The 22,590-nt window shown below is 39.9% G+C and overlaps 1 protein-coding gene across 1 annotated transcript in view; it reads right to left on the reverse strand.

Annotated features, from left to right (window-relative positions):
- Positions 1-563: 563 nt before the first annotated feature.
- Positions 564-22,590, reverse strand: part of myo10l1 (myosin X, like 1) — a 45,039-nt gene continuing 23,012 nt past the window's right edge. Inside the window, exons 5-40 of the mRNA XM_026933531.3 lie at positions 22,261-22,389; positions 21,399-21,523; positions 21,049-21,062; positions 20,849-20,933; positions 20,263-20,369; positions 19,402-19,531; positions 18,796-18,914; positions 18,208-18,354; positions 17,900-18,000; positions 17,214-17,280; positions 16,942-17,034; positions 16,781-16,849; positions 15,383-15,465; positions 15,133-15,241; positions 14,789-14,869; positions 13,714-13,838; positions 13,494-13,620; positions 13,294-13,400; positions 12,335-12,629; positions 11,408-12,211; positions 11,011-11,134; positions 10,654-10,897; positions 10,041-10,136; positions 9,549-9,642; positions 9,260-9,315; positions 8,974-9,116; positions 8,645-8,839; positions 8,262-8,419; positions 7,755-7,878; positions 7,377-7,674; positions 6,979-7,186; positions 6,696-6,832; positions 6,451-6,574; positions 5,886-6,362; positions 5,032-5,223; positions 564-4,934 (exon numbers count right to left, since the gene is read on the reverse strand). Coding sequence (XP_026789332.3) covers positions 4,830-4,934; positions 5,032-5,223; positions 5,886-6,362; positions 6,451-6,574; positions 6,696-6,832; positions 6,979-7,186; positions 7,377-7,674; positions 7,755-7,878; positions 8,262-8,419; positions 8,645-8,839; positions 8,974-9,116; positions 9,260-9,315; positions 9,549-9,642; positions 10,041-10,136; positions 10,654-10,897; positions 11,011-11,134; positions 11,408-12,211; positions 12,335-12,629; positions 13,294-13,400; positions 13,494-13,620; positions 13,714-13,838; positions 14,789-14,869; positions 15,133-15,241; positions 15,383-15,465; positions 16,781-16,849; positions 16,942-17,034; positions 17,214-17,280; positions 17,900-18,000; positions 18,208-18,354; positions 18,796-18,914; positions 19,402-19,531; positions 20,263-20,369; positions 20,849-20,933; positions 21,049-21,062; positions 21,399-21,523; positions 22,261-22,389 — 5,692 coding nt within the window. The 3' untranslated portion in view covers positions 564-4,829. The remainder of the gene's footprint in view (positions 4,935-5,031; positions 5,224-5,885; positions 6,363-6,450; positions 6,575-6,695; positions 6,833-6,978; positions 7,187-7,376; positions 7,675-7,754; positions 7,879-8,261; positions 8,420-8,644; positions 8,840-8,973; positions 9,117-9,259; positions 9,316-9,548; positions 9,643-10,040; positions 10,137-10,653; positions 10,898-11,010; positions 11,135-11,407; positions 12,212-12,334; positions 12,630-13,293; positions 13,401-13,493; positions 13,621-13,713; positions 13,839-14,788; positions 14,870-15,132; positions 15,242-15,382; positions 15,466-16,780; positions 16,850-16,941; positions 17,035-17,213; positions 17,281-17,899; positions 18,001-18,207; positions 18,355-18,795; positions 18,915-19,401; positions 19,532-20,262; positions 20,370-20,848; positions 20,934-21,048; positions 21,063-21,398; positions 21,524-22,260; positions 22,390-22,590) is intronic.

The raw sequence follows: 22,590 nt of genomic DNA on the forward strand, positions 1-22,590 counted from the left end.
GGAAATGGTCAAATATGGCATATTAACACATTAATAATGGACAAAATCCTAAATGATATCACTTCAAATGTTTTTAATAACTTTTTTTTTTTGCTCAATTTTTACAGGTCTTTTACATCTTCTGAAAAGCTTTTGAATCCTTTTAGTTGTAATATATCATAAACCACCTTATTTAAACCAGGTCTGAAGACAGAAAGGGTATTAATTTTTTTTTCTCTGATTTAAATCTTTACTTTGATACCTACCTTTTATTTAATTTAATATTCTATATATATATTTTTTTCGATTGTAGACATTGTAAAATAGAGTTACATTTTGCTATTCTAACTTGAACACTAAGGGATGGGGTGTGCAAACCTGTATAATACTCTGTTATTACACTCATAATAACAGATGTACTAGTACACACTCCAGCCGTCGTGTTCAGTCATCGCTGTCTCTGTCAGGCTCTGTGTCCTGTTTTTGTATTTGTTTTTTGAAAAAATAAAATTAATCACACAAATAGCTGCGGTGATAAATTCCAATAATTTATTAAAGCATTTTGTAAAGCCAGTTACAAAAAAAAAAAAAAAAGAAAAGAAAATTACTCTCTCTTAAACAAGCACAGTCATATTTTTTAATCTTATATAGAGTCATATAATGATAATGAGGAAGATTTACATTCAGGCCCTTTATTGGCTGCCTGCAGCTGAGCAAGGGTCCCAGTGTAAAGAGTGAGAGAGAGTAGAGATAGAACCAGCCAGCCATGTGTGTGTGCGTGTGTGTGTGTGTGTGTGTGTGTGTGTGTGTGTCTTGCATGCATGTATTTATGTTGGTGTGTGTATTACGTTATAATGAGGCATTGTAAGAACTAGGTTGGCTGTTCAATCAGCAGACAATACTGTCATAGGATACACACACACATTCACACACACAGACACACACTCTCACACACACACACACACACACACACATACACACCACTTCAATACATCATTTCTGTGCATCCATATCTCTCATCACACAATCCCAGCACCCACAACAGGCTACTGGTGATCAAGGTTTAGATGTAAACCGGATCCTGGATCAGCACAGACAGGGAGCATCAATCCACCATTAGTTTGATCTCTGTCCTTCCCACTCCCTCGCTCTCTCCGTTAACATCATAAGAAGAAATAAATACACCAACCCTTGGCCCACCCGCATTCCCAATACACACCTTAATCTGTGCCTTAAATAACAATCACAACACCCATACCTATACATGTATGCTTATTTCTCCACAACCACAATCATAACCATAATCCATAATCATTTTTTGCTCATGTAGTTTTAGTTGAAAATTCTCAGACATACACTCAAAAAAACCTTGCATGACATTGACAAACAGTTGCATATCAAACAGCAAAATTACACAGGTACTGTTGTGAGATACGGTAGATTTATATTTATATATTTTATTAAAAAAAATCTATACAGGCATACGAGACACTCATACTGGAGTAGTGATGAAGAAGAGTCAATGATATGAATGTAATGTAGGATATTATGTAAGCATTTGTCCAGAAAAGTATATTAGTATATTAGGGGTCTTTGGGGACGGGGTTTCATAAGGTTTCATCAGGGTGTTAACAATAACTCCACTTTGTGTCGGGATGCATTAACCCACCCTGTTGCTGATTATTTTCCTGTAACACCACACCTCTTATACCACAGCCAATGCTGACTGTTTCATCTATTAAAGTATGACACATCATAAATTTAATCCATTTATAATTACATTAAATGTTATGGAACGTCTGTGACACAAGTTAGTTCCTGTTATCACGTACGTTATAGCAGCTATAAACAGTCATGACCTCACTTTCCGCTGTTCTGAAGGCATTCTCATGTTGAAAAACTTAAAGTTGCAGCTTTACCTTTGACTGTTACAAAGCACTGACACTGGAGACTCCTTCCATAAATGTTAATTAAACATCTCCTCAAAGAAAAGTTCACCATATCAGTAAATATGTTTTTCTTTATTTTTAGTTAATCAGTTTATTTTTTAATTTAGTTTATGTGTAAATAAATCCTGTGTACTGTGTACGCTGTTACTATAGAAACGGTAACGTATTAGAACGAGCATGTTATATAAACATGTGATTTGCAGCCACACTACTGTCACAGTTGTTGTTATAGAAGATTAAGCAACACCTTCTGACCAATCAGAATCGAGAATTCAGCAGCACTGTGGGATAAAATGCATAAAATACTATATCACATAAAACATTACAGCTAAGTGCTTTAACACTAGAGTGTCAACTAGACACACAAGGTATTTGATTTCCACATATACGGTTTAAAATACTGTCCCACTAAGTTATTAAGATTTAATTAAAGTTAAATCACACTAAGATTTTTTTTCTTCTAAAAGCTGGGTTAAACATTGGTTATTTTTTGTGGGCTCTTTAGTGCAAAAGATATCATGTAGCGAAGTAAAATGTCTAACTGTTAACGAAATAAATAAATGAAAACGGATTCCATCAAAATATTAGTGTGGCTTGTTACTGATGAAAAGCGAGCACCATTATTTTTGGTACAGTTTGTTAGTGTTCCAAATATTTCGCCTACATAGTAACTGGATGGTTTTTTCTATAAAGTTACCTGACATTCACAAGTGTCGCACTTCAGCTGTGAGCGCTTATAGGCAAGTCTGTCTACTTTCCGGCCATCTTGGTGACGCCCTCAAGAATATAAACGCGAGACTGATGTTCTCAGGAACAGACTTTCGGTGAGATACTACAGGTAGAAATGACGATTTTGGTCACAGCAATTATATGATAATAAAATGCTAACATCTCTGCTGTAAGTCGCTATCATTTGCTTAGTTTTAGCCTAGCTAACATTAACATTACGCAGTAGAGTCATTGCTCTGCTTCTTGACATCTGCAACCTTCCATATTTCTGTGTTGTGTTCATTAATGGGAAAAAAAACTCTCTTTGATTGTGTAAATGACTTATTAGTAGGGTGGTTAGGGTTGTTTGAATGCAAGTTAAAAAAAATCCTTAAGGGAGCGACCGGAAACTTTAGCCGATCATTTTTAGCGACTAGCTAAAATTCTGCCAGAATTGCTTTCACAAGCTTTCGCAAACAACATTTGAGTGGAAAAAACGTTAAAAAAGCCTCTTGGTAGGATTCAAAGTATCAATACTGGTTCATTTAATGGAGGATTTTGATTTCAGTAGCTAAGATTGCATTCAAAAACATCCTTTTTAATGTACTGGATGTACAAATGAATGCCACATGGTACACACGATACTGGTTCAATTTTTGATCAAAAGTTACTGATTAAAAGTCAGCATTTTAAAAAAAAATCTGTGCGCTGGTTATATGAACGTCCCCAGTTTAACACTGGCCTTGCTTGGTGTAATACTGATACATTTTCTCAGTAGTGAGTTGTTTTGGCTTGCTGTACTGGGGACACGGAGGTATGTAGAGACTTTTAAAACTGTTGTGCATTCACACTGTTCATTAGCCTATTTGTGCATTGGTGTGTACAATACAGGAATTCAATGTGTTTGTTGCACTTGCAGATTTAAAGTATGTCCGTTAGATGATGTGTCCTGACTTTCACTGCAGTATAAAATATATTTTGAGGGTGATATATGAAAAGCATTTAGTACACACTGACATCAGAACAGTCACACAGTCACTGTTATAGTGGCTCTAATGGGTGAATGCTCAACATTTCTGGTCTCTGATCAGTCTCAGAGTTGTGCAAATGAGTTGATTTGAGTTGAGCTGATCTCAGTTGTGTTGAGGAGCAGAGTTGAGTTAATTTAGTTGAGTTGATCTAAGCTGATTAGAGTTGTGTTGATTTGATCTGTGTTGAGTTGATTTGAGATGAGCTGATCTGAGTTGTGTTGAGGAGCAGAGTTGAGTTGAGTTAATTTAGTTGAGTTGAGTTGATCTAAGCTGATTAGAGTTGTGTTAAGTTGAGCTGTGTTGAGCTGAGTTGTATTGAGTTGAGCTGTGTTGAGTTGATTTGAGATGAACTGAGTTGATTTGAGTTGATTCGAGTTCAGCTAAGTTCACTTGAGTTAAGCTGAATCGAGTCGATTTGAGCTGAGTCGATTTGAGAGAAGCTTAAATGAGTTGATCTGAGCTGAGTTGAGCTGTGTTGAGTTGATTTGAGCTGAGTTGATTTCAGTTGATTTGAGTTCAGCTGAGCTGATTTCAGTTGAGCTGGATTGAATTGAGTTGACTTCAATGGAGTTCACTTGAGTTGAGCTGATTTGAGTTAAGCTCAAATGAGTTGTGTTGATTTAAGACTTGAGTTGCGCTGATACTGATCGGTGATCAATAAATAAATAAATAAGATAAATAAATAAATAAAAACATGGCTGCCAGTTGCCTTGGCTTTTAAAAATGGCTCTCAGTGTGACTCTTATGGAGGAGTTCACTTTTATGTCCCCGACATTATGAAATCAGGAAAGTGGGGAAACAGTTTGAACAGTAGCAAGGAGCACAAACTCACACAACGTTCATCGAGAACATCACAAGATGAACATTTTTGAGAAGGGCTGGATGAAAGAGAGAAGAATTTGAGATGAGAGAGAAGGCCAGCAATGGTGGTGCCAGCATTAAGGGAGGGTTCACATCACAGGACTGCAGGATTTGTTGTGCTTTGTAGCAGTGTGAATAAGTTTCATCAAATAAACTGTGGTCCAGCTGTTCTGAGACCTCTCTATTTCTTGCTCTTCCTTTTTCACTCTGTGTGCTCATGTTTCCTGGTTCAACACAAAGACTTTTTCTCTCGCTGGTAATTTCATCGCTCACCAGCCCCTAACTGATTGGCTGGTTTCGATCACCTGATCCATGTGCTGCCGGTGCTGGTGACGGACATGACGCTGCAGCGCTTCTTGACAATCATGTTGATGTAGGCCTTCATGATCTTTGTGATCTCACCCACCTTCAAGCATACACAAGGACAAACACATCAAATACTGAATCTGCAGTGAAACGACAGTGAAACTTTACAGGACAGGACAGTCTGTGCCCGGACTCACCCGAGGAGTTTCGAAAAACATCTCCCTTTCGTCAACGGTGATCTTGTAGGTGCTGGGCTGCGGCGCGCCGAAGAAGACTATATGCTCGTACTGGAAGGTCTCTAGTGGTTTGGGTTCTCCTCTCTTATACACAGACACATTCTCTGCACTCACTCCCAGCCACAGGTCATGAGGGAAACCTCCTTCTTTACACTGCACACAAACACAAGTAACATATAAATGTGTAATCATACATAATCGTACATATTACACATTATTTCCTGTGTCAGATTTCTGCTGAGGATAATACCATTTTAAAGGTGCAGTTTGTAATAATAATAATAATAATAATAATAATAATGCTCTTTATTTGTATAGCACCTTTCATACATAAATGCCGCCCAAATTGCTTCACAAGGAAATGAAAAAAAAAAACCAAAAACAATAAAAGAGATAATAATAAAAAAAACATGTAGGGACATAATATGAGGGCCAATAATAATAATAGCAATAATAATAATAAATAAATAAATAAAAACAGGAAATAAAACAGCATAATATAAAAATTATAATATTTACTTATTTTACATTTAGTTTAATGACATTTTATAATTTAAAAAAATATATATTTAATTAGATTTAATTATATATTTATTTAACATATATAATAATAACAACAATAATAATATTTAAAATAACTATAATGCACAATAATTCCATACAATGGCTAGTTTATTATTTATTTCAGACATTTTCTGGGTCCAAAATAAATAATGTAAATATGGCCCGGTGCTGCATCGCATTCTAATACTAATATAAACAGATTTAAATAGCTTGCTATTATCTTTGACTTTGCATCCAATAATGAACCTCACCTCAACGTCGAAGAGTGTAGAGCCATATCCGGGCCACTCTTTGATGATGGTCATGTAGCTGAGCATAGCCTGGTGTTGAGGCATGCCGTGCAGGCGGTTCCACTTCTCCAGGACGCTGGTCAGAGTAGCCGACATCTCCTCCTTAACAAACATCTCCAGCATTTGCTCTTCCTCACGTTGCTTCTTCAGCGAGCCAGTCTTGAAGCTGCGCCGCAGAGTGCCGTCCAGGAAGCTGGTCCTTCTCCTCTCGAGCGTGTGACCTCCTGGACCCACACCCGCAACTCCCACCCCACCCGACCCACCAACCTTGGTGGAGTGCAGGATGCGGGTGCGGAGGCGCGCCACCGGATACACGCTGCTCAGGCTCCACGGCGTGCGCGCCACGTCTCCATGGATGTACTGCAGCCGAAGTGCGGCCAGGTGCTGCAGCGTCTCCTCAGAGGCCGGGAAATGGCCGCTGATCAGACTCTCATGAGCCTGATGGGAAAAATAAAGGTGGGATATTGAAGGTGGAGATCATAAAAAGTGAAAGATAACTAACGAGTGGATGTTAGCGCAAGCTCACCTGTTCGAACATGAAGGCAAACTCCACCCCTTCTTTGGGCATGCTGTCCACATCGAGGAAGCAATACAGTTTAAAATAAAGCCGCCAAGGGCCTTCCTCTTCCTCTTCCTCACTTCCTGCCAGTCTGCAAGTGATGGCCATTAAAACAATCAGATTATCTTAAATACATGTAAAGACTGTGTGCAGTAAATCAAATGGGCGTTCAAAGATTTTAGTAAATTTGAAAAAGTGCATAGTCTTTGCACCTTTCAAACTTGGCGAGTACGTCTGCTACGATGACACGGCTCTCGATAGCTCGGCTCTCCACCTTGTTGTGTTCAAACAAGGAGAATAAATTCCGGCTGTTATCCATCGCCAGACCTCGGATCAGCTTCTCCACAACCTTCACACACACATACAGATACACATGAGAACTTCTCATGGTGATCTACATCTAAAATGAGCATAAAATGTCACTGAAAAAGTAATTGAACATAAATTTAGAGAACAGTACCACTTTTTCCTAACATCTACTGTATGCGTTCTCACCTCTCCTGCAGTGGTGTGGGAGTTGATGGAGATCTTGCAGGATCCTCCTCCGTGGCAGTACACCGTGGTGGCCATCTCGCGTCTGGTCAGCAGGGCGGCGATCTCCTCCTGAGAGGGCACAAACTCCCTCGTCTTGGTTTTCTTCAGAGACTCGCTGATAAAGTGGGCGTACTTTTCGATCTCGGTGCCAGGATAACGCTCCCTCACCCTGAGAGTCGCATCACAATTTAATCTTTACTACATTTATATTGTATCAGGTCAGACTTTCACGTGACTGTATACTACTTTTAGTACCATATTTGGAGATTGATACAGAAGACACTTATCTGATTTATACCACAGCACTGTTAAATTCTCGATTCTGATTGTGAGGTGTGGAAGTGTGAGGCGTGTCTGACCTCTTGAGGTGGAAGCGCAGGTAGCGCAGGATGGCTCGGCTGGGCAGGAACGTACAGCTCATGCACGTGAGCAGGTGCCAGTGCGCGCGGTTGCCCGGGCTGTTGGGTTGAGGCACGTGATTGGTCTGTTTGATCAGCTGACAGTAGACCTCGTCTCGGAGCGGCTTCAGGTCGTGGCAGGTCTGCAGGATGCCCTGGATAATGGCCACTGGGTCGGAGACAATCTCCATCTCCTGCAGAGAGTTGAAAATCTTCACTGCCTCGTCCTGCAGGCTGCCGTAGCCCTTCTCCTTTTGCACTGAGGGAGGGAAAGAAAGTCCCAAAATGATGTGAAGTAATGAGAGAAATTGATCATTTCAATATGCAATAAGCACTTACAGCTGTCATTGATCTCTCCGTACGGTAACGGCAGCAGGGGCGAGTGCAGTGGATGCTGGGTGTAGCGTAGGATGGGGTTCCGGCGATACATCTGCTCCACCGCCTCCGAATTCACGCTGTTCTCCTACATGAGAAATAAAGATCAAACAAAAAAAGAAAAAAATTGGTTATAGTGGTGAGCCAGAATTGAACATAAGCTGAAAAAATGTCAATCTTTTATTATTTCTTTTATTAATTCAGTTTGCAGAACCTTCATAGGTGCATTTTTTTAAGGACTCTGTGTCTGAGACGCATCATTGGCAACCTAATACTAAACAGTAACGTGGAAGACTACAATGAAAATTAAATTCATCATATAAAATGAACAAAGCAAAGAAGAGCGTATCTTAATAACATTTTTAATTATTACTTTATTATAATATTATTACTGTCCAAGCACGCCTTAGAACAAAATCCAAACTTTGCGATCAGGCCCAGAAAACTATATCCATGTATCGCAGTATTTACCTTGATGTCTCTGATGAGCTGCTGTGTCGGCGTCTCAATGGGCGCCTTGTTCTCAATGACACCCTGAATAGCCGAAACCCATCTCATGGCCTCGTTCAGCATCTTGGTGTAGAGCCGGTAGGAATGTTTCCTCCCATGAACCACAATGTTCCAGTATCCTACAGCGTAGCCACATCAACATCAGACACAATGACAATGCTTACCCACAGAGAACGTGTAATCATTTAATGGTACAATAATTAAAGCAAAAACACTTGCTGTTATTGGAAAAGAATCAGCGAAGTTACTGTTACCATCCGTAATTTATTAATTTCCAATAACAGCACGTCCTGAACTCCACCTTCACACTGTTTAATGCTACATTCTGGGTTATGTTGGCTCACCCGTCTCTTTGAACACCTTCTCATCGGGCTGGACCACGGAGCAGAGGCTGTTCAGCACCAGCGTGCCCATCTTGGATGTGCTGCGCTCGGCCGATTTGTAGTAATCCAGAGAGTTGTTGGTCAGGATGAACCAGCGCTTCTTCAGTTTCAGTGCACTGCTCTTGGCTCCGGTCTTCACCTCTTTATGCAGCCAGCCTGGTTCACAAAGAGGACATACTTACACCCGTCGTCTCACTACACCAGCTACCTCTTTCAGACAGAATTCAGGTTTAAAGTCAAACTAGTAAAAGTGTTCCTTCGGCATCTGTGGGGTTGGATGCAGGACTGACCTCTAACCAGGAACTCCTGGCCTTCAACCTTGGTGTCTCCTTTGGGCTTCTGAAGGAGGCTGATCCAGTGGTGCATCTCCTCCGGGAGCTCTGTGTTACAGTGGATCACTCGATTCGCCGTGATGATCACAAAAGAGTTAGGTCTGCCGGGAACAAACACAGGTTTAACATGCAGACGGCGCTACTATCAGATCTGCTGTTATAGAAAATTAATCAACACATTCTGACCAATCAGAATGGAGAATTCAATAGTTCTGTGATGTAACTGTTGATATTAAATACTCACCGGTCCGGATTGTCAGACGCACACACAGAGTCGATCAGTCCGACATCCAGAGTGCCCTGAGAGAGAAAGAGAGATGAAAAAGAGTTCAGGAGATGTGTTTATCTTCAAACCTCTGGCTATGTAAAATATTCTCATCATGAAAATATTGCAAACAAACTACCAAAAATCATCTCATGATTTCAATTTATGATGAATGTTAAGTGTAGACTTGATGCACACCCACAATGAAAACTTTTATTGTGAACGGACGTGTTGTAGTATGTGGAGCGGATACAAAAAAGCTACACACCACAGCGTTTTTTGGGTTCGCCTGCTCATGAGACATCTCCAGCAGCTGCTCAGGGGTGGCAGTATGGACCCGACTCAGGACGGTAAACCAACCACTGAGACACACACACAGTGATAAACAGTTAAGCATTAATTAGGACACCAGAAAATAAGGCATTTCACACATATTAAAGAAGTAGTATGTAACTTTTAGAGGCCTCTGAAGTCAATTACAATCAAAATAAAGACATTAATAAGCCTTACTCTTGCCCACATCTGACCACAGATCGTCTGCTGAAACAATGTACACCTTACGTATTGCCTCTTAAAGGAAAAGCATCATCTCTTTGTCTTCCTGTTTACTCATCCTGGTTTTTGTATATCGGTTATGGTATGGTATGATAATTATTTTCGATAAAATGACACTACATTGAGGCTGTTTTTGCATTATATCGCCCTTGCTTCTAATGTGAAACAGATGGAAACTCTTTATAGAGGTAGTGGGCTGGATCACCTGGCATCTTCTGGTGACTCGGCAAACACCTGATACGTCCGTTCATCCGTCACGATGTTCAGTGCATTCTCCTTCTCATGGTTGTCTACTATCTCCCTGAACAAAACACCAGAAAACACCCTGTTACAGAGTGTGTATGTATAAATCAACTACAAATCTTTTGGCACCCTTGAATGGAAGAATGGGCAATGGAGATCATGTAACATCAAAATGACCCACAATGGACCTCATTTTCAATCTTTATCAGTCTATCAGTGTGTAAATGTTGAACTAAACCAAACTAAAAATTACTGCCAAGTTTCTGATTTTCTTCATACTCACGTGTGTGTATTGATAAATGCCAATCAGCCATAAATGGACAAGCGCATTCACAGGAAAGTTGATTTACATGACACCCAATCACTGCCAAAATACTTCTTATCATACTCCTAAGAATGTATTTTTATAATAACACTACTTTCTCTTAGAAAGAAAAGACATACCATATGTGGCAAAGTTTTTTTAACCCCCCAAGGACCATTTCAACAAACTGCAAACAGGGTGCCAATAATTTTGCAGTTGACTGTACAAAAAGAAAGAAAGAACAATCCTAGTCTGTTTTCTCGTGTCTCACTTGGCTGAGCGGATGTCAATGGTGCCCTTGAGCTTCTCCTCGCTGTCGTTCTCGAAGTACATGAGCTTAGAATCACGCAGCACAAACCAGCGCATCTTCCAGTTCCTGCGCGAGAGCGTGGACAGTCCTCCGCCTTTCTTATACAGCCAGCCCGACTTCAGAGACTCCTGTTTGGAGCGGAACCACATGAATGTCTCGTCCTTCAGAACACACCAGCGCCTTCGCCACGGGATCATCAAACCCGCTACACAGAGAGAGAGAGAGAGAGAGAGAGAGACATGAAGAAGGGTTTACTTACAAACTCTAAATGTCTGACTACACAATATTTTACAATACAATATCTGCACACTCGCTCACCTTTCATATAGAGGTAGCTGTGGAAGTATGGAGGCCCATTACCATTCAGGATGTTGCCTTTACCGTTCGACAGCTCTTCATCTGTATCAGCGAGACCGTCATGCTCCTCATCGCTCTCCACATACTGAAACATTGTTTAAACATTGTCAAGTGTGTATAAAGTCTAGTGTGTTAACTCCTGACTCAGGAATAATAATAATAATAATAATAATAATAATAATAACAATAATAATAATACTTTTATTTATATAGCACCTTTGATTCAATAAAATGAAGCTCAAAATGCTCAAAAGAAAAAAATGAAATAAAAAAAAAAGCATAAGATGCTGAAAATAGGAAAATATATAAAATCGTAATAGAAATTGTGTGTGTTTGTGTGTGTTTGTGTGTCTTGTACCGAGTCTGAGCTGCGATTGTACGACTCCTGGCTGGCGTTGGTGCAGGTGGACTTGCGCGCGTGCTCCGGGTCGTTTGCCGCGTTGTTGTTCTGTCCCTCTTCCAGCTCGTCCTGGTCGTAGTCAGACTCCGTGTCCAGCGGAAGGCTGTAAATCGGCTCCTCGGTTTCGGTCAGCCTGCTGCCCCGATCCGCTGCCTCACCTTCTGCCTCATCTGCCTTTTTCTCCTCTTTCTCAGGCTCTGCAGGCTCAGACACTTCCTTCTCCTCCTCCGGTTTGGAGACGTTCATGTTCACCTGTGCAGCCTCTCCTGGGAGTGGAGGAGGAGGTGGAGGAGGTGGGGGAGGAGGTGGAGGAGGCGGAGGAGGAGGCGCGGGGACGGTTGGAGCAGCAGCAGGTGAAGAGGAAGGCGGCGTGCCCTCAGCGAAGGCCGGTGGAGGTGGAGGCAGCGTGGCTAAGATCTCCTGATCAGGAGGCCCCTCAGCCGGAGGAGGGAAATCAGGCAGCGAGACTCGACCCTCTCCCACACTGGAACCTTCAGCCGCAGTGGGCAAAGGCGGCGCCGCAGGGACCTTCTGTTCAGGCTGGATGCCGGCGAAGCTCTGCAGGTCAAGCGACTGAGTGGCGACACGAGATGCCTCCTTTTTGAGACGCAGAGCCTCAGCGTGACGGCGTAGCCTCAGCTCCTGCCGTGAGCTCTCACACAGCTGCGACACGCCGTCCTCCCTCTGCTTCTGCAGCCGCTCGATCTCCCGCTCCAGCCTCAGGATCTCCTCCATCTGACGGCTCTGCTCCTCCACAGAGAGCTGGAGAGAAACAGAGTGAGGGAGTGAGAGAAATACATTTCACTGTTTGAGATTAGAGTCAGAAACTTCTGTACCTACCAGTAAGGTTACAACTCATTATGTAGAAAATCCCCTCCTGCTCACCTGAGTGCCTCCTGCTGCCTCATCCTCTCCTTTTTCTGCATCTTCTCCTTTCACCTGTGCCCCCTCTCCCTCTCTCTTCTTCTCCTCTGCCTCTTTCTTCCTCCTCTCCTCCTCCTCTCTCTTCCTCTTCTCGTCTCGGAGTTTGCGACACCTGCTCCGCGCCACCTGTCCGCGCCGGCACCTCTGCAGGACGAGCACGGCCGAGCGCTGGCGAAGGAATCGGCGGCGGTAGAAGTGTGCACGGTAGTTCTTCTGGATGGTCACGATGCTGGACAGAGCTTTTTTAAATTGCTTCCTGGAACGAGAGATCACGTGTTAGAGCTTTCATCCTGAGGAAATACAAATGGCAAGGAGTTATATCCATTCTTGAAAATAATTTATAAAATAATGTACTAAAATACTGTATAGTAATATATTATAATATTTTACATTAATATTTAATACAAAATCATAAGAATTCTCATAAGCAATCAATTTTCACAATATGAAGAAAAGGTTATTAATATTGTTTATGTGTACTTATTGGACATTAATATTAATAGCAATCAAAATAATTTATACAACCAGTATACAATGATATTTTATCATGTTAATATTTAATATAAAATCATAGCCATCGCTCATAAATTTTCACAATAATGCAAGGCACACTATACAAGTTAAAGTGTGTGCTTGTTAGAAATTAATATTACTAGTAATAAAAATAATTTATAAAATAAATATTAAGTATTTGATGTTATTATTCTATAGTGTTCTATATTAGTATGGACTAAAACTGTACAAATATATCAAATAACAAATACAATAATATTATAGTCTTATATACGGCATAACAAATTATAATAATAAATGTAATAAATAATAAAAAATATTCTCAGCTACTTGATTTCAGCTTCCAACAGTAAATGTGCACACGTATATATGCACCCACACACACACACACACACACACAGAGTTACCTTGCTATGTAAGCGAGCAGGTGCGCTCGTATGATGAGGCCGGCTTTACGGCGCACTTCGTCTCGCTCCTTCTCCAGCCTCTGCTCCAGAGACTCCTTCATAAACACCTACGAGTGAGAGGACAAAGTGTAAGAACGAAGACCTGACAAATAAAAACATGAACTGAGAAAAAAAAGAGGAAGAAAGAGACGTGGGCTCGCCTTGGTCTTCCCGAGCTGCCAGTCTTTCTTGGTGTGGTCGTATTTGGTGAGCAGATCAGTGCACCTTTTTTTCTCATCTCCATCAGCTGCTGCTGTTTTCCCGCCTTCCTTCAGAATAATCTTATACCTTCATATGAACAATAATATGAAGTCGTTGTGGGTGAATAAACTATCTGAGAGTGTAAAATGATGCAGTCGTTCATGTTTACTAAACCTTTACCTGCTCAAGAAGTCTTTGAAAGTGCGTCTGACGGGAAACCCTGCACGCCGGATCTTCACCGTTTCCAGCATGCCCGAGTAGCGCAGCTGATTCAGAACCACCTCCGGGTCAAACCTGTTGGGTGTCTACAGAGATAAAAAAAATAGATTCACATGAGGTGGATGATGCTGACGTGTGGTATAAAGTGTTATATATCAATTAAACACAACGCTACACTGCTCACTGAACGATCTGAATTCTTATTAAGATGCTACTGTTCTGAATCTGAATCATCTGATTCATTGGCTGTTTGGTCCGATTCATTTTCTCACTGCGCCACTTTAATAGCACCAAAAAATAACAGCAAAAAAAAAAAAAAAAAAAAAAAACACTGATGAATACATAGGAAGGGAAGGAGCAGCACTGTCACCATCCCCAAAACAATATATCTCATTTATTCGTCAGAAAAAATATGGCCAAAAACGTAATCAGGTCTTATAGAGTTCCTGTTACCACCCCAGTGTGTATTTATTTTTCTTTTTATTGCACATCCCAGAGTGTTTTTATTCCTTTTATACCACAGCAATTTCTCAGTTACAATTTGTATTTACTGAAGAACGACACATCATACTTTTTATCTGTTTATAGTTACATTTAACTGAAACATTCAGGAGACAAGTTAGTTGCTGTTATCACCAGCCTCTTGTTTTTCTCTCTCTCTTGAGGTTAATAAGAAAAAAAAACATAGCTTGTCACGTTACCGAGAAACTCCTCTGTCGGCTTTACGAAAACACTCACACTTGAGACTCCTTCCATAAATGCTAAATAAACATTTCCTCTTCATTTCAAACTCCGCCATATCAAAAATTACAGGTTTTTGAGTCTGTATATGTGGAGCGTCCACCGTACAAGTCCCGATGAAAGAGCTGTTACTATAGAAACTATAATGAATCATAAAACGTACATTAATATAAACCTGTGATTTGCCTCGCAGCTGAATTACTGTCAGAGCTGCTGTTATTATTAAAAATTAATCAACACCAGGGAAAAAATATAAAGTGGTCAAAGTGGCCATAAATGATGTCCCATATCTCACCTTGTCCATGTTGGGTTTGATGCAGCGCACGAAGAAGGGGTTGGACACACTGAGAGTGGCCATTAAGGAGTGCAGAGAGTCCTGAGTGACATGAGAGAAAACCAATCACATAAAAATATACATTCTGACAAGAACTAAGAACCAGTGATCATTTTTATCTGGATCTGTATCATCTTTTATCTGTAGAATTGCAACACCATTTGCTTTCAAACTGTTGTGATACTATGCATGTGGTCTCCTGGGAAAACGTTTCACATAGTTTGCACACATACATTTTCCTGAAATTAGAGGAAAATCCATGTTTTTCTCTTTTGGAGTTGTGGAGAAGGTACTGGAGCACTCACTCTGAACTGGGAGCTCACGGTGGGTTTCTTCCGAGCGGTGCCCATCTTCAGGGTCTCTTCATTATTCCTGCTACCCACTTGCTCAAACAGGTCGTAGATGAAGTCCAGCCTGGCTCACACACACACACACACACACACACACACAAACACACACACAAAATCATATATATGCACTTGGCATTGATCATGGCTTGTATATTGTATGTGTATTGTATGGGAATACACATGCATAGTTGTGTGTGTTTCAAACCTGCTGTCCTTCAGCATGTTCAAGATATCGTCTCTAAATGTATCTCTGTTCTTCTCCAAGATGCCTCTCACGTCATACAAAACCTGAAAAGATGACGCAAATAAAAGAACAGACGAAAAAAAACAAGGTAGAGAAGAATGAAAGAAATATTTAAATTGCTTTCTAACCAAATCCCTAGCTACCACTTTTTCTCTACCGCATTTGTAACGTCAAATTTTGACACATTTCCATGTAGTGAGGAAAAAAATTAATTTAAAGTTCACTTACAATGGACGTCTAAGGGCAGCTATGAATTCTGTTTATAACCAATAAAAAAATAAGACGTCAAAAATCCAAAATGATTACTATTACCTTCTAACAATAAAGGAATTACGATAAGACTGATCAGAAAATCTTAGCAAAGGGGTTTGTTCTTTTTAACCATATTCCGAAAAACAAAAAAACTGAAAAAACTAGCTCATGTGTTGTCTGTCCTCCATTTATTTTAGTTCCAATGAGAAACAGTAGTAGCTATATATAAATCTAACTAAATCTAACTAGTTAAACCCAAACTAAATAATGCACTTAAAATCTGGTTTACATATTACATGCTAGGCTACATACTAGCTTCGTTGTTAGATTAGATTAGCAAAGCAAGCTAACGGTACTAGCTGCACCTACCCACATTTAACGAGAGGTCGTATGAGACAGGATAAGAAGAAACCATGGGTATATTTTTTTCCCACTTTTGAGCATCAATTCGAGGTAGAAATTGAAGAAACGTTAGACCACAGGATTCGTCTGAGGAATTACTTGAGCCGATTGTTTGGATTTGTCACATTGCTGCGAAAATCTCAGATGTCTCCTTGTCGCTATCGCTAAAAACACCACAGCGTGTCGCACACAAACATAAAAAATGAACGCTAGCCTGTTGCTAGCCTGTTGTGTGAAAACGTTGCCTTAGCTGGGTCAAAACCAGGAAACATGATGAAACTGAACACAACAACAAAAAGTGGGATGACTGACGCAAATGTACGGCAAGCTTTAGGGTATAAATACACAAATTATTCAAGGGGAAACATGAAACAAGCGAACATAATCAGGGAAGAATACCGACTACACGATGAGGGGCGGAGACAGCACAAAGTGGAAACCGTGACATTTAGAACTTAAATTAAAAAAAAAAAAATTGAAAGCTTTCTGCAAAATACAGTGTGTTTTGTATAAACATTTACTTCGTTCCCCAACAAGACTTCCACTGTAAGTGAGTTTCAGCTTAACTGTTTCTGATTCAGTGTGAAATTCTGTAATCTCACACACTACTGATGTGGTAGATAGAGATGAGGTTGTAAAACACTGGAGTATTCCTTTAAACCTTTAAGCTCTGCACTGTTAAACACACAGAGAGAGAAAGCGCACCTCGCCAGCGTAGTGCTTAATGCCAAACTGATGATCGGCCAGTCGAGGCTTCACATAGTACGGGTTGGTCTGAAGATGGGAAACAACAAATATTAAACACACCCATCTTTACAATCTGAAGCTATATACAACGTGTATGTGTGTGTGTGTGAGACACTCACCGAGTGTCGGCTGTGTAGTTTCTCCAGCAGAGTGAAATCTGTACCTTTGGGGAAGCGGCTCTCCTCATTAACCAGTGCCAACATGCCCAGTTTCTACACACACACACACACACACACACACACTCATTAATCTCTGTGTTGTTTAAACGACACATGGTCTCTCACTTTTGAAATGATTTATAGAAATTCATTTTCCATCAGTATTTACAGAAATCTCAGCTGCAGTGAAATAAAATGTGGCAATAATTGTGATTTTATTACAGAGTAATTACTTTTTCAATCAGATCCAGACATTCTGCGTTGTCCATCCAGTCTATGGCTTCCCAGCGAATTCCCTCCCTGTATATACACACACACACACACACACACACACACACACACACACACACACAGGGGTTTCAGTATAAATGCAGCCATGTTCACGGTTTCATATGTTTAATAGTCGAATATATACAATTGGTTCCAAAAGTATTGGCACCCACCAAGAAAAGAGGAAGGTTGTATAAAATAAACAATACACACATTTTGTCCTCTAACAAAAATCATTTTCATAAGAATTTTTTTAAAAGATATATTTTTTCTAAAGTGATTTTTTTTTTCTTAGAATGTATAATGTTATTTTTATTTAATGCATATTTCCTCTTAAATATTACATAAAATATATGCAAACAAATTGTCAGCCTTAAAAAATTATACATTATACATCCAGATCGTTTTTCCTCTGGGATATAAATACAAGGTTGCTCATGTGTAAAATCTCTTTAACCGTAACCATCATCTTGGGGAAAACCCAAAGAGCTTTTAACACAAAAAAAACCCACAATGTGTCATTCTTTAATTAAATAAAAAATTGTAACTGTTGGTATAAGAGGAATAAAACACTTGTTGTCATATGAAAGTAATCAACTTCTGTGTGGAAACAGTAAGTCAGCTTATATGTACGTGTTAAAATCTTCACCTGTTGTACTCGAGCTGCTCCAGAGAGAAGATGTGTTTGTTAAAATACTCCTGCAGCTTCTCATTAGCGTAGTTGATGTTGAACTGCTCGAAGCGGTTCACCTGCAGAACACATGCACAAGATGTGTGTCAAACACAAGTGTGTGAAATTCCATCTGGCATCTATCACCCCGGTGTGTATGCGCCTGGTGTGCATCACTGTTCCATGTGTGTGTGTGTGTGTGTGTGAGACTGTAGTACATCACTGCTGCAAGTTTGTAAAGTACACACCATTTCAGTGTGTGTGTGTGTGTGTGTGTGCGTTTTCACCTCGAAATTCTCGAAGCCGAAGATGTCGAGGATGCCGATGGATTTGAAGTTGTCTCGGCCGTTGATCTTCTGGTTGATGCGCATGATGATCCAGGAGAAGCACTGAGAGTACAGCGCCATGGCAACCGAGTCCCGCGAATCTATCGCCTGATCATCGTGAGAACAAAGTGATAAAAGGAGAATGTGTAATGTGAGTGTGTCTTTATGAAGGGAGGTTGTTACAAATATAGATCAGCAAGATTTAGAATGTATTTGGATTGCAGTTTTTTATTTAAAAAAAAAGAACAATGATAATAACTAAAACTAAAGGGTAGAAAAAAAATACAAAAAATACACAAACAAGCGTAAGTACATCCTAATGACAACTAAGTAAAACAACTAAAGTCTGCGCAAGTGTAGCTTTTGACTGCTGATCAGAAAATAGCTAACATAAAAAACTGCCAACAACAACAGTCGATATAGTTTTTAAAAACAGATTGATATAAATATTTTAAAATATTACAGTTGCCTTGTTTAGAATGGTAGAATTTTTCTGACACTTCCTTAGACTGAAAGTGTGTTTGTGAAATTTGGGTAAATGTGTGTTACCTGCTCTATAGTAAGCGGGGAGCAGATCTCTTCTCCTCTGAGAATCATGGAGCGCTGAGTCAAAACTTCAGACAACTGGAACGAGTCCAGACCCAGAAGCTCACTGACGTTAGTGACCACTGCAGAGAGAAAACACAAACACGATGATGATGATGTTATTTTTGTCCTGTTGTTGTTACTCATAGAGAAGGGTTAAAGAGAGTCGATCCCTTCCACTTTTGGTTTATGTGATACTATAAAACCCTATAACTAAAAAAACAGCTTGCCATAATAATAATAATAATAATAAGAAGAAGAAGAACAACAACAACAATTCACATGGATCTAAATATTTTTTAAATTGTTAAATGTTTTCTGTCGTTCATAAGGTTCGATTTTATATTTCTTTTATTTTTATCTTATCAAGCCATAATATTTTAATAAACTCAGTTTATATGGTTGAAATTTTAAGCAATACACTGGTGTCAAACTTCTCCCATATACTCCGTTGCACATGAATAACATATTTATCACATATTTTAATTCATTTTCACCAAGAAAGGCTTTACTGCATCATGTATCAGATGTCCCATTGTTCACGGCGTAAAGAGGAGGTACTGTTCGCACCCTGCTTGGTGGTGATCTGAGCGCCCCCTGCTGTCATGAACTCAATGTTGCCCAGCTGCAGGACTCCAGACAGCAGCTTGAACATGTCTCTGATCTCCTCCTCACTGAACTCCAGCACCTTCAGCGCTTCCTAAAACCAGAGACAGATGGATCAGTGACAGAATGTGTGTTTGGGGGTGTGTGTGTGGGTGTGGCACAGCTCCGGTTTGCAGCCTGATCACTTTCCTTGTCACTGGGCTGGTACCCTTTTTTTTTTTTTGTACCTTTAATATGTATCTTTCACCTGGAAATGTGGACATAGTGTATCTTTAAACAAAGACTAAAGGTAAATAAATGACCTTTTAGGGTAAAGCTTTCTAGGAAAAAAGACTACATACTACAGGTACAGGGGTGTATGCGAGTACATTTGTTGCGTGTACTATTTTACGTACTAAAACTGATCTTAGGTTTAGAAGATCAGTAGTCTGTCCATGTACTGTTCTAAGATACACACTCTCTGAAATACAGGTACTTTTGCTTGTCGCAGGGGTCGTACCGTCAAGGGTGCATCTTTTTTTTACCTTTAGTGTATCTTAATCTGCCTCTAATTAGGTTTTACTAAGCACTAAAGGTATAAAACGAGTCCTCTTGATGGTATCACCCCAGCAACAATGAAAAGTACAGTTTGGTACCTTTATTTCTGACAGTGCAGCTGTAATCTGCATAGAATTGAGAACACCTTTGTGTTCTCTATCAATCTGGCAACCTCATCCAAATGTGTATTGCATTACTGCTGATATGTGCAACTTCAGAAATGCACTATAAAATGAGAAGGAGCATCTCTCAGCATCAAAAACCCCAAAAGGCTGACATCCGTCTCACCATGACACTATCGTAGAGCTTCTTATCGTCCAGATTGCGGTCCTTCACGCAGCCAGACTGACTCAGGTAATGAAACAGCTCAGGAGGTTCAGCCAGGTAATACGTTTCTGTACAGAATGAAGAAAAAGGGCATTATGAGATACCAGTTTGTATGTGCATGTACCAGAAAAGTTCATAAGTAATTCCTTAGTGATGTATGTAAGATATGGTATGATGTTAAGGGGCAGAATGTTACACTGTTTATTATACAATATTGTAGAGAGGTACAGTATGAGTAACTGGACAAAGTAATTACAGATGTCTATAATATACTTTAAGCAGTAAACAAGATCTTTGGCTGTCCATTACTTCTGGAAATTAAATGTGTTTACTCTGTACTACAGACACCCCGCCCTCCCTAATCTTATGATTTGATACAAATATTTTTATACAGTACACACAAAAAATAGTTTATATATTTGTCTTGGATTACAGATATTGGCTCCTCAATTAGCCAAAGCGTTTTCCACCTTTCCAAGACATCAAGCTTTTAGTTGTTTAGTTGATTAGACTGAACTGGCTGTATACTGTGTGTGTATTTATCCACCTTTCTGCCCTTTATCAGCACCGGCCAGCAGAGCGTAGAAGATGTGATAGTTTCTCTCTCCAGGGTTCTGTCTCACCACACGGTTCTGGAGCAAAAACAAGCTCAGATTCTCAGCGACTTTTCTCTGTCATGTTTGTACATACCTCAGAGAGGGCACTTCCCAGGTGAATAAAGCACACACAAAAGGCTAATTGACTTACCTTTTCAAGCAAATCTAAAGAAGAAAAGTTAAGTAAAAAACGGATTGTTTGGAACAGTGACTACTTGACTACACAATGATGTTTCCATGGTGTAAAGCCGGATCTTAGAGAACATAGATAGATAGATAGATAGATAGATAGATAGATGGATAGATGGATGGATGGATGGATGGATAGATAGATAGATAGATAGATAGATAGATAGATAGATGTACCATAAAGGATCAGGAACAGACTGCATTTAAAAATACAATACAATGGCTTCTACTTAAAAAAATGAAACATATAGGTAGTATATGTGCGTATATAGTATATATTTTATATAGGCAGTGTACTGATGAGGAGGATACAGTCGACGATGCAGCCTCCTTGGATGTTGCCACTCTGACAGAAATGAAGCTGGATGAACTTTCCGAAGCGACTGGAGTTGTTGTTGTAAACAGTTTTGGCGTTTCCAAATGCCTCCATGATTGGACTGTGGAAAGCAAAGAGGCCAAAAAAGAAAGTGATTTCTCATATAGAGAGCACAAATAAGGGCATGTAACATATCAATAAACCATAACACAAAAGCTGGTGAGAAACATTTTGCAGATGTTCGACATCACTAAGTGTAACTATATATCCAGATGAAAAGTATGATGTGTCGTTATTTAACAAATTAAAAAAAATTGAATTGTTGGCAAATCACTGTGGTATAAGAGGGATAAATCATATGGGGATGTGCTGTTATAGGAAAATGATCAACTTCTGGTTGGTAAGAGTAACTCTCCTACATCACACCACCCTGTCATTGATTATTTTCCTATCACAGCAAGTCCTCAAGTGTTTAATCCCTTATTTAATATTCATCATCTCGCTAGCTAGCAAAGCTGTTAAGATTTTGTGATAAACTCTTGCTAGCACACAGGAGAAAAATGTAACGGCAGGTTAACATCTCTGGTAAGGTGATAGTCTAAAAACTGTTGACTGTTATAATTTAGTTCAAACAACCAGCGTGGTTTCTGAAACATACCTAGCATTAGTGTTATATAAAACAGAAAACTGCAATTTCTCAAAATTTCACGCTATTTTGTAGTTTATTCTTGCTACATTTACATTTCGGGGATTTTATATTATGTGTCCAACTTGATGTATATTCTTCTTGTATATCACTTGCGTATCTATGGTAATATGTGTGTGTGTGCATGTGTGTTCATGTATTTATCGGATGACCTGCTCTGTACGATGGCTTGCTCTACGCAGGCGGTCTTCTCCGGAGCTCCCGCTGAATTCTGGCTCATCACAGACAGAAACTGCAGCAGAAGTTTAGTGCTCTCTGTTTTACCAGCTCCGCTCTCTCCACTAAAACACACACAAAACACACACACACACACACACACACACATTTATTTATTTGTCCAGAGATGTTGTTAGTGCTAATAGAGTCCCGAGGCTCTTCTGGAGCAGAAGTAATGAAACTCAGCTTTCAGGCCTCAAGAGCTAATAAGATTATAACACAACAAATAGCTTTTATTAGATTTCACTTGTTGCGAGACACAACAT

This window comes from Pangasianodon hypophthalmus, chromosome 2, assembly GCF_027358585.1.
Source record: "Pangasianodon hypophthalmus isolate fPanHyp1 chromosome 2, fPanHyp1.pri, whole genome shotgun sequence".
In the NCBI taxonomy this organism is placed as follows: Eukaryota; Metazoa; Chordata; class Actinopteri; order Siluriformes; family Pangasiidae; genus Pangasianodon; species Pangasianodon hypophthalmus.